This window comes from Odocoileus virginianus, chromosome 24, assembly GCF_023699985.2.
Source record: "Odocoileus virginianus isolate 20LAN1187 ecotype Illinois chromosome 24, Ovbor_1.2, whole genome shotgun sequence".
Lineage (NCBI taxonomy): Eukaryota > Metazoa > Chordata > Mammalia > Artiodactyla > Cervidae > Odocoileus > Odocoileus virginianus.
Window position 1 is genome coordinate 10,100,552 of NC_069697.1, and position 12,904 is coordinate 10,113,455.

Genomic DNA, 12,904 nt, shown 5'->3' on the forward strand with positions numbered 1-12,904 from the left:
GCTGGTGGATTCTTTACCACAGAGCCACCTGGGAAGCCCACTAAACCTCAAGTCATCCCAGCTGAGAGCCCCAAACTTAAGAAGCAGAAAAGGGCTGTCATACCCATGCCCTTTCTGAATCTCTGACCCACAGAACTGTGAGTGTAGTAAAATATTGATTGTGTCACTACATTTTGGGGTGGTCTGATATAAAGCAATAGATAATCAGAAAATCTTCCCTAAAGGGACCTACAACCATGTAGTAACTGCTAAGGAAAACAGAATACAAACATTTCTTTGGATATTAGCTCTAAGCTAAAACTACATTTTTGGTACTCACTGGTGTAAAGTTTTCCAATAATCTGGTAGACAAGATGATCCATCCAGTGGATATTGGACTATTTGTTTGACCACCACAGCATTTGCTCAGTGGGCATAAACTAGTGACCATGGTTTCAGGGATAGGACTTCTTTATTGACCTGACAAAATGGGCTTCTCATCATTAAGGGTGATAGGCTACCACTCCAGACGAACAGCCAAGTTATTTGCTGTAGCCATCAACCTTGAACCTCTGAATACAATATACTTGGAAATCAACTATCCATCTTGAAGCAAGCAGATTAAGTCAAACCCTCCCATTAAAAAAGCAGCTGTTTTTTGTTACTGTAATGAACACTTTTTCTGAATATAGATTTGCCTTCTCTAATGGCTATGCCTCTACCAGTAACACCATCTTATTAGATTTTTGCTAACAATCCTATTATCATACACAACACTACTTTTGCACCACCTCCTAAAAAATACAGTGAAAGGGCTAATGCAATTGACTGATGCTCTCAGCCCTGGTTTTACCATGCCATCACATTGTTCAGAAGCTGCTAATCCTAAAGAATGGTTAAGTCACCCAGGGAAGAATCTATTTTGATTTAAGCTGAGAGACAACACATTGCTAGGCTGGGATGTTCTCTTTCTGTAGTAAGTATACACTCAGAATTAATGATAAAAGCAAGGTTCAGTTTTTCTCAGGATATGTATGGGTCTATATACATAGGTCCAGGAATCAAGGTTTAGAATTGGAATTTATATTTCCTAGTAGGACTTTGTGACCAGTTAGAGAAAACAAGATCTTTCTATTTTAATGTATCATATACACAGCATATATTAAATTATTTTCCCATTTTCTTGTTATGTTTTTATTTTTTATTCTATTTTACATTCATCAAAAAAGGAAGAGAGTTCCAGAAAAACATCTATTTCTGCTTTATTGACTACACCAAAGTCTTTGACTGTGTGGATCACAATAAACTGTGGAAAATTCTGAAAGAGATGGGAATACCAGACCACCCTGACCTGCCTCCTGAGAAATCTGTATGCAGGTCAAGAAGCAACAGTTAGAACTGGACATGGAACAACAGACTGGTTCCAAATCGGGAAAGGAGTACATCAAGGCTGTATATTGTCACCCTGCTTATTTAACTTACATGCAGAGTACATCACGAGAAACGCTGGGCTGGAGGAAGCACAAGGTGGAATCAAGTCTGCCAGCAAAAATATCAATAACCTCAGATATGCAGATGACACCACCTTTATGGCAGAAAGTGAAGAAGAACTAAAGAGCCACTTGATGAAAGTGAAAGAGGAGAGTGAAAAAGTTGGCTTAAAGCTCAACATTCAGAAAACTAAGATCATGGCATCTGGTCCCATCACTTCATGGGAAATAGATGGGGAAACAGTGGAAACAGTGTCAGACTTTATGGTTTTGGGCTCCAAAATCACTGCAGATGGTGATTGCAGACATGAAATTAAAAGACTCTTACTCCTTGGTAGGAAGGTTATGACCAACCTAGACAGCCTATTAAAAAGCAGAGACATTACTTTGCCAACAAAGGTCCATCTATACAAGGCTATGGTTTTTCTAATGGTCATGTTTGGATGTCAGAGTTGGACTATAAAGAAAGCTGGGCACTGAAGAATTGATGCTTTTGAACTGTAGTGTTGGAGAAGACTCTTGAGAGTCCCTTGGACTGCAAGGAGATCCAACCAGTCCATCCTAAAGGAGATCAGTCCTGGGTGTTCATTGGAAGGACTGATGCTGAAGCTGAAACTCCAATATTTTGGCCACCTGATGTGAAGAGCTCACTCATTTGAAAAGACCCTGATGCTGGGAAAGATTGAAGGCAGAAGGAGAAGGGGATGACAGAGGATGAAATGGTTGGATGGCATCACCGACTCAACGGATATGAGTTTGAGTAAAGTCTGGAGTTGGTTATGGACAGGGAGGCCTGGTGTGCTGCAGACCATGGGGCCGCAAAGAGTCAGACATGACTGAGTGACTGAACTGAACTGATCTGGTATTAATTCTGATGAATACCTAAGTAGTTCATAGGCTACAAAATGTTAAGATAATATTGATATTTAATGAGAGCATAACTGTGCACTGAAGAACCATAGGCATGTAGCTGAATACAGTAACAAGAGACTATGAGTCTCCTTTTATTTTATTTTTGCCTAAGAAGTCTATTTGTATTGTTGGGTAGGTACATATCAGTATTGCTGCTTTTTGGAATTTTAATACGAAAACAAGTATGATAAAATGTGGGTGGTAATGCAGACTGACATCTCAGGTGGCCTCAAATCTTTTGAATATATCTTCCATGTTAGATAGGTCCCCACATTCTGAATGCCATCATTCCAACGGACAATCCAAGAAACACATCTCAGGCATAGATGGCAGACATGTGACTTAAGAGCCGGCCCCCTGCACAGGAGAGATTCTGAGGGGACTCAGGTGAGGAAACACGCTGGGTAAGGGCCATCCCTCTTGCTGGTACAGGTATTAGCAGAGGCTGCGTGTTTCTGGGACTTGGGATGGAAGAAAAACTTACAAAGCTAAGAAATGTGGTCCTAGAAATTGTGCATGTAAGCTCAGTGTAGACTTTTCTCATAGGCTTTAATGAAAGCCTTCTTGATTAAAATGGCAAACTGTACTGTTTTGTGCAATTGGGAACTCTCATCCATTTAATAACAAAAACGGTTGTGTTTTTAGTGATATAAACCAGACTCCTTAAGGGTCTGACAATTTAACTATTCTGAACACTCTTTGATGCCTAGAAAAATATTCTATATAATAGAGGCTTAATACTTGTTAAACTGAAGTAGTAATGCATGTAAATTATCTATCTTGGAGAATGTGGCCAAAAAATGTTCTAATCTAGAAGGTGTCTATGGCTTTTAAGCTTCAAATGAAAACATATTACAAATAAAAAGGAACTTACCTAAGATGCCACTAACAGTACTAATTTGTACACCTTTGCCAGGAATAAATCTTTAGTCTAATGTTTAATGAATCTTGCAGAAGGCACCTTTTGGCATACACTCTAAGGGCTGGAGGGACTATGTGAGTGGCCATTAATTTCTGTTGGAATTCACTTTAAATGACCACAGCCTAGATATGTATACACACAAACATATCAAATCCTACATCCATAGACACATATTGCCTCACTTAGAATTTTTAAACTAAATTTGTAAAACTATAAGTCTTTCTACAATATCACCCTGTGTGCAATTATCTTCAGTCGCATATAGTATTCAAGTAGAAATGTATTCTGCCCTGTAAATTAATTTGGCCTCTGTAATACGGTCAAATAACACAATAGCAACATCTGAAAATGAAAACATTCAAATCAATTGCTTTCTTAATCAGTCCACTTAGTATCCTTTACTCTCAAACATGGCTTAGATACCCTACAGGATCCTGTTTTCTTTTCACATTAAGAAAAGAGTTCCTTGGAGAGGGAAATGGCAACCCACTCCGGTATTCTTGCCTGGGAAATCCCATGAACAGAGGAGTCTGGTGGGCTATGATCCATAGGGTCGCAAAAGGGTTGGACATGACTTAGTGACTAAACAACAATGTGTTTTATGCACATGCTTGAGTCCCACATTGAATAGCTGTAGGGAGAACATACGTTGTACCTTACTCACTTCTGTATTTGTCATATCCTATTGTAGCACTTCATAAAAAATATACATGAACCCAAACACACACATATTTTACCTGCTTTTAACTACTAGGCTCTTCCTTTTCTCAATTGGATTGTAATTTCTACTTCTCAAGAAAATAACTTTAGAGGGATTTTAATTTGTACAGACAGGCTTATCAAGAATGGGAAGCTCTTCTTTAGTGTCTGATTGTATTTGAACATTCATTTAATGTAATTCTTTTGGTTCAAAACAAAAGTAAGGGCATAGTAAGGAATGTTTCAAACTCAGTCTTTAATTTAAACTAAGGATGATTGTCTTTTTTTTTTTTTTAGTTTATGACCTGTGAAATGAAATTATAGTGTCATTATTCATGACTAACATTAAGACTAGTTCTTGAAACCCTAACTTCTCTTTCCAAGTCACGCAATAGTTGCATTCTGCTGCCGCTGCTGCTAAGTCGCTTCAGTCGTGTCCGACTCTGTGCAACCCCATAGACGGCAGCCCACCAGGCTCCCCCGTCCCTGGGACTCTCCAGGCAAGAACAGTTGGAGTGGGTTGCCATTTCCTTCTCCAATGCATGAAAGTGAAATGTGAAAGAGAAGTTGCTCAGTTGTGTCTGACTCTTCATTACGCCATGGACTGTAGCCTACCAGGCTCCTCAGTCCATGGGACTTTCCAGGCAAGAGGACTGGAGTGCGGTGCCATTTCCTTCTCCTAGCTGCATTCTGAAACATTGTTAATAAGTCATCTTTCAGCTCTTCAGGTACCAGAGCAGTTAAAACAACAAACAGCAAAAATGAAGCAACAAAACTTTTCTACTCTTGTATTAAGAAATAATAACTATATCAATATTTCTATTTTTCCCTCACCCTTTCATTAACTCAAATAATTCTGCAAAAATATGGTAATTTTCAGCAGTTGATTTCAATATGTTGAAATAATGGCAGGAATGCTGTTTTCTACAAAAACAACTTGCCTGGGTATGGTTAGAGAAGTTTTAGAAATAACAAATTTTGTTTCATTATTTTTTGCTACATTCTTTTTAGTGTGGAAACATTAAACAATAAAGATTTTGGAATGTTTCTGTAAATATGCACTACAATTTTTGAAGTTTTTATTTTTGTACAATCATGAATAACAGTAAAATGACTTTATTTGGATTTTCTCAATTTAATTACTTGAGGCAGTTGGGTTTAAGAGCAACTCTAGTGATTACTTTGTTTTTTTCTTGTACACTTTTATTTTGGGGTTAAGGATCAGGTTTATCTGTAGTGACAAAATGATAAATGGCCACAGCTTTTACCTGTGACATCAGAATAAATACCTAGCACATTACTTTCCATACAACTGATAGAAAATAGATTACTAAACAGATTGGGACTGAATTACAAGAAATTGAACAAACTCTGCTCCTACCTAGAGATAATCCCTTAAGTCACACATTACTTGTGAGTAACAGGAATATGCTTTTTAAAATATATAGCCTTTGCTTAAGCCACAGAGCGGACTCTGGGTGTATCACTTACGAGCTGTGTGTCTTGGGGCAAATTACTATGTTAGTTTTCTCATCAGTTAAATGGGGACAATAGGATTGCTGTAAGGATAATGTGAGTTAAACACGTAAAACATTGAGAAAGACATTTCATGTTTAATTAATATGTTACTATATTATTATCATTATTAACTGTGTGATATACAAGAAAAAATTTATTCATTCATCTTCCTCTGAAAATTCTATTTTCTATTTAAGAACAGATATAATTCACTCAAATATCATGCCTTTTTGATCTATTGTTTTTGCTGATACTCAAAATTAACAACAAAACCTCCATCCACTTATGAATTCTCTTTATGAACTGTCTTTCTGTGTTATATATTTCAATTTGTGAGCATATGTTAACCTCTCAATGTGGAAAGAGAGTCACAAGCTTATCAGGACCCTAGAAATTGAGACGCTCAATTCTACTCAAACTTTCCCACAATCTAATAAAAAATTCTCTTTGGGTGTGAGATCACACTCCTTTGTTGTTTTCTCTCCATGACCAGTAAGTGGGCGTTTATAGCAATAAGAAAAATATACCACATAGAAGGAGCAACTATTATATAAATCTATTCAAAAATCTTATACTTAGCAACATTTAATAGGGCATTATGGGGGAAGAGAAAAGATTTTCTGACTTTCAGACCTGGATATTTTTGAGGTGGTGGGGGAGGTGATTATGTAACTAAGTTGTTATATATAAATCAATAGGTTTGCACAAGGAAGACTTCATAAATCCATTTTCCTTGATGTAACTAACAACAAAAATCCTCCACATCATTGCTTTTAGAAAGGCAGAAAAAAAAATGTTTTCCAGCTTTATTCATGCTTTGTCTTACAATATTGAGTTGTCATTTTTATATTACTATCTAAGACCAAGCATACAATGAATATACAATTAACGTACCTTACTTTCTCAGTATTAATCTGTCAGAACTCTTAACACTTCAAATATTTTCACTTACTTCATATTGAAATTGAACTACACTCACACCAAAGTGGTTGTACTTTACATTATTTTACTAGAAAAACTCCTCTGATTTATGAGTTATATGCCAGTTTACACAGTCTGATATTTAGTAAAGTTTTTTTCTGAACTAGAAAATAAGGTCATGTGATTAAACAAATACATGGGTTTTCAAGAGCAGAATACTGTAATTTCCATCAGGTTCATGAAATAAAAATATCATAACTGGAAGTCTTCTTCATGAGCTTCTGAAATAGAAAAGGTATGCCTCTTTTAATTAGGAGAGTCATCTTTCAGTGAATTTATGTTTTTAATATCTTTAAAAAAAATTATTATTTTTCCGGGGTGAGGTGAGGATGAAGGTCAGGCCATTCCCTCATAGTACCCAGAAGGCAAAATCATGCTCCCCTTTCAAACCTATGACCCGACCATCCGACCCACTCCCAGTCTCTGAAGCATGACCCATCTACTCCACTGCAAAACAGCCTGGAACTCACTACTGAAATGCCACTCTTCCTTTTAAAGTCAAATAAAGCAAAGGTCAGAATAAACACTAACATTTTTTAAGGCAACACCGTGATTTAGTAGGGAAGGCTGTAATTTCGGTTTCTTGTCTTCCCGTTCTGAGCTTTGTAGTATATTCTCTTTTACTCTAAGTAACAGACAATGAGTTGGTGTCTGCATGAAGTCTTTCTGAAGTTTTTAAAGGCTTCTATTTTTATGAATGTATTAGAAATAAGACACTGAACTATGGAATTACTTCCAAGCAGAGGCAGTTTTATACTTACTCTTGTGTTGTTTCTTTCAGCTTTAAGTTCAGAAATTTCTTCTTCCTTTTCTAAAAGTTGTTCCCTGCAAGCATTTAATTCTTTCGTCAGAGCAGCAAATTCCTGAAAGGGGAATAAAAAAAATTTGAAGGCATATACCAGATTTTTAAAAAATGTATTCCAGCAGGAAGAAAAAAAATATCAAAATATAAACTTTTGAGTGTAAGGAACAGAAATGTATAGTTTTGTATACAAATGTATAGTTGACTATACATTGCTGTTATGTACACATACATTGCTGTCATTAAATCAACCTCATTCCAACTCTGAAGAAATGCTAGTCCATGATACTTAACATACACATATTATTATAATACACTGTAGAGATGAGAGTATAAAATATATTTCAGAATGTATCAGATATAGCATACTGAATTTAACATTAGTATGATAACATATTGATAATACAGAATAATTTAAACTTTGCTAATTTTGTGAACAACTCTGAAGATCTTATAGTCTCACTCCATATCACAAAGTTTAGACTGAGTGTACTACATCATGAAGAAAAAACAGCCACCATCAACACCAAGCTAAAATTCTTAAAAAAAATACTATTTAGAGATTAAGAAGTTTACTTATTTAATAGGATGAAGAAAGAGAATACACCTGTATCCTACAAAATAATAAGTGCATCCAAGACTTGATAACATTATCTAAGATTCTCCTCTTAATTTATGTATTGCTCAGTTTTTCATTCTGAAACGTAAGCTCCATGTAAACTGGGACTTCAATTGACTTCACTGCTAACGTCCTAGTGTCTAAGGCATAGTGGGTGCTCAATTAGTATTTATTTTCAATAAATGAACACAGGTAATGTATTCTGGAGGGCTTCCCAGGTGACTCAGTGGTAAAGAATCTGCCTGCCAAGGAGGAGACAGGGGTTCAATCCCTGGATCGGCAACATGCCCGGGAGAAGGAAATGGCAACCCAAGCCAGTATCTTGTCTGGGAAACCCCTGGACAGAGGAGTCTGGCAGGGTATAGTCCATGGGGTCACAAAAGAGTTGGACATGCCTTAGCAACGAAACAACAACAACATATTCTGGAGTAATCCTTTCTCCATTACAAATGACACTTTGGAGTAATTGTCAATGGCTTTCTTCCCCAAACTGGGATCAGAGATTAAGTAATGTGGGTATTTCTATCATTAGGTAGTGTGTTTAGACAGAATAAAGATTGTTAAAAAAGAAGGCAAAAACACCTATTGAACTATTCTGTTACTCCAACTTACAAATAAATATTTTTAAATAATTTTAACATATCCATATTATTATTAAATTCTTTACAGTGGTTCTTTAATAAAATTGATGGCTGTCAAATGTGTTAAGTATTTGGGAAAATTTGACACTAGACTGGGAAAGCACTGTCAGAATATCAAAAAGAAAAAACAAAAATGGAGAGACAGTTTTGGTTAACCTAACTTTCACAAAGGCAAATTTAGTAAAAAGTAAATGAATATGATGATTATGCAAAGCTGGGAAAGGCTTAGGGTTTATATTTTTGCGTGCTTCAAACCACTTATTTTGCTGATTCTCTGAGTGGCTTCAAACCAAGTGGATGGTTCAAAAACCTCGGAGCAGACTTAGAGTTTAGAATCAAGATGAAAGAGTTCATTGTTTCATTTGGCTGCCATTACAGATAAATGTTTTCTCCTTTGATTGCTGCTTGCTTAAATGCTGATATTATCTGAGTATATTATTCAAGTGGAGAATGGAAATAAGCAACAAGAAAACAATAAACACTTGCATAGAAAACAAAATTTTCTTCATATAAACTGCATAGTTTTGATGGAGAAAAGAAGAGAGTAACAAAGATCCTGCACTGCTTTTTAAAACTGATCCTATATTCATGAATAGGGCTTCCCAGATGGCGCTAGTGGTAGAGAACTCGCCGGCCAATAAATGAGAGACAAGAGATGTGAGTTTGATCCCTGGGTCAGGAAGATTCCCTGGAGGAGGGCAAGGCAACCCCACTCCAGTATTCTTGCCTGGAGAATCCCATAGACAGAGAAGCCTGGAGGGCTATAGTCCAAAGGGTTGCAAAGAGTCAGACATGACTGAAGGGACTTAGCATGAACACATGAATACTTATGAATATCGTAAGACAAAATATTAATCAAATCTGTAAATTTAACATCATACCATTTTTTAAATGAAACATATATCTGGATTATTTTTCTAGAGGTTTAACTTACTATCTGCAGAAAGAAAAACGCTCAGAAGAAAATAATTTATAATTTTAACATTTCTTATCTCCAGATGGTAAAATTATAAGTAAACTTTGTTTTTTGGCTTTCTGCTATGTATTTTGTCATCAAAACTCTCTAGAATAAATATGCTTTTATGCCTAGTGAATAAAAGAAAATGTGAATCTTCACTGAAACAATCATGTGTTCATAACCAATGACAGATATTAGTCAAGATGTTACTGGTGACGGATGACTTTGCATTTTTAATTTACTATCATGGCACTGACTCTGAACAAGCTATTTAGTGACTCCATGTATTAAGATTAGTCTTACATTTATTAACTTTCTCGCAAACTCCAGGCACTATTTTCATATTCATTATCTTATCTACTCTCTCAATAACAAGTGAGGGAGTCTCATTTCCATTTCATGGCTGAGGAAACTGAATTACCAAGATAAAAGTTCAAGTTCACAAAGCTCATAACCCATAGTGAGGTATGTTGTGAATACAGCTCTCCAGACTAGACTTCCAGTGGTTTTCCACTATACCATTTTGACCAGGCATTTACGTATGGTTCAGAGTTGGAGTACATTCAGCAATCCTCTTCTTTATCTGGAGTATCACATAACCATTACTTATAATTACCTGACATGACCCTTCTTAATTAGTCCAAAGAGAGTGTGCAGACCTAGGAAGTGGCGTATTTCTTCCATGCGGGCTTTCAAGTGTGAGACAAGGACATCCTGAAGATCTAGGACTGCAGTAGATGCAGCTGTCTTGTATGGAGTTAATCATCAAATGTTTTTACACTTTTTCTCTGACATTTCTCTATTCTGTACCAACTTCTCCATCCATACTGTCATATGAACTGAGTTTTTTAAATCAACTTTTCCTAGATAACATTAATAATAACAGCAGAGGTAATTAACATTGAGTGAGCCCTTACCATATGCCAGGCACTCGGCCAAGCAATTCACATTGATTATCTCATTAATCCTGATGCAACTCTGTAATGCAACACTAAAATCTCGCGAAGCAAAGCTAAATGCTTACCATACATTTCAGCAAATCTCACTCCATGGTATCTCATTCCAAAGAAATCTCACTCCAGAGAAGTTGAAAACTATGTCCACACAAACACCTGCATACACCTTTGATAGCAGCTCCATGCGTAATTTCTAAGACTTGGAAGCAATCAAGATGCCTTTCAGTTGGTGAAGGGATAAATAAACAGTAGCATACTTAGACAAGGGGGTATTATCTAGTGCTAAAAAAAATGAGCTATCAAACCAGGAAAAAACACGGAGAGACCTTCAATGTATATTAGTAAATGAAAGAATCCAATCTGAAAGAGGCTACTGTTGTATGATTCCAACCATATAGCATTCTTAAAAAATAAAATTATGGGAAGAGTAAAAAGATGAATGGTTGCCACAGGGGTTGCAGGTGTGGAAGGGATGAATAGACAGAGGACAGAGGATCTGTAGGGAAATGAAAAAGTTTGTGTGGCATTTGATGACTTATACACGTAATGAAACATTTGTCCAAATCTCTAAACATAAAAACACCCAAACTATGGACCAGCACTAATAAAGATGTGTCAGCGTAGGTTCATCAATTGTAGCAGATATACCACTCTGATGTGGGATGGAATTAACGGTGGAGATCACACGCATGTGGGGGTAGAGGGAATATGGGAAACCTCCGCACTTTCCTTTAAATTGTGCTATGACACTAAACTACTCTATGAATATAAAATCTTAAAAAAAACAAACACACACTGAGGCCCAGATAAGTGAATAAAATTTGCAAAGTTGGACACTTAGTCATAGTATAGTTGGGTTCTGAATTCAGACAAGCTGTTTCACATTGGATAGCTACAATAGACTGTTGTTTTTTTTCCCTCTTCTGACCACATTCTTTCCCCTTCTAATTTGCCCTTCCTTAATCTTTGAAAAATTATACTTTCCTCAAGCTCACAAAACTTTTCAGAGCTTCCTACTTTTAAACACATCAAATTTAAACATATTTTTAACTTTGAAAATCCAAACCATCCAAAACATGACCTTTTCTCAATTAATTAGCTTTCTTTTCCATTGAAAAATAGAAACTGCCATTTTGAGCAAGAGCCACTTCGTGCTGAACTTGGTGTTTTATATGAATTACTTCATCTCTTTCCTATTTTTTAGATGACAATATTGAAGCTTAGCATGGATGAATAATAATTTGCTCAAGGTCACACAGCTAAAAATAATTCACCTTGATTACAAAACTGCTTTCTGCAACACTGCTTCTTTCTCACTGAAAATGGAAAATCATCAAATTTTTCAATAGTAATGATTAACATAAACATACCATCCCTCTAACTCTCCATCCATACATATAACATTTACTGTGCACCTAGACATGTTTGGATGTGAGAGTTGGACCTTAAAGAAAGCTGAATGCTGAATAATTGATGCTTTTGAACTATGGTGTTGGAAAAGACTCTTGAGAGTCCCTTGGACTGCAAGGAGAGCCAACCTGTCAATCCTAAAGGAAATCGGTACTGAATATTCATTGGACGGACTGATGCTAAAGCTGAAACTCTAATACTTTGACCACCTGATGAGAAGAACTGACTCATTTGAAATGGGAGAGAATGAAGGCAAGCAGAAGGAGAGGACAGAGGATGAGATGGTTGGATGGCATCACTGACTCAATGGACATGAGTTTGAGTAAGCTCCGGGAGTTGGTGATGGACAGGGAGGCCTGGCGTGCTGCAGTCAATGGGGTTGCAAAGAGTCGGACACGACTGAGCTACTGAACTGAACTACGCATACCAGACCCTGTGTTAGGTGCTGAAGATATGGAAATAACTTAGGCATAGTTGTTGCACTTGACCTCATGGATCTTTTGGAATTCACATTTCAGGCATATCAGGAGCTTTCATCACTGATAAGCACTCAAAGTTCAGTTCAGTTCAGTTCAGTCGCTCAGTCGTGTCCGACTCTTCGTGACCCCATGAACCGCAGCATCAGGCCTCCCTGTCCATCACCAACTCCTGAAGTCCAGCCAAACCCATGTCCATCGAGTTGGTGATGCCATCCAACCATCTTATCTTCTGTCATCCTCTTCTCCTCCTGCCCTCAATCTTTTCCAGCATCAGGGTCTTTTTAAATGAGTCAACTCTTTGCATCAGGTGGCCAAAGTACTGGAGTTTCAGCTTCAACATCAGTCCTTTCAATGAACACCCAGGACTGATCTCCTTTAGGAAGGACTGGTTGGGTCTCCTTGCAGTCCAAGGGACTCTCAAGAGTCTTCTTCAACACCATAGTTCAAAAGCACCAATTTTTCGGCACTCAGCTTTCCTCACAGTCCAACTCTCATATCCATGCATGACTACTGGAGAAACTATAGCCTTGACTAGATG

At 37.0% G+C, this 12,904-nt stretch overlaps 1 protein-coding gene across 21 annotated transcripts in view; it reads right to left on the bottom strand.

Annotated features, from left to right (window-relative positions):
- Positions 1-12,904, bottom strand: part of PPFIA2 (PTPRF interacting protein alpha 2) — a 500,106-nt gene that overhangs the window by 199,867 nt on the left and 287,335 nt on the right. For all 21 annotated transcript variants that reach the window (XM_070454264.1, XM_070454272.1, XM_070454269.1 and 18 more), the window contains one exon: positions 7,263-7,364. In XM_070454264.1, the coding sequence (XP_070310365.1) occupies positions 7,263-7,364 (102 nt within the window). The remainder of the gene's footprint in view (positions 1-7,262; positions 7,365-12,904) is intronic.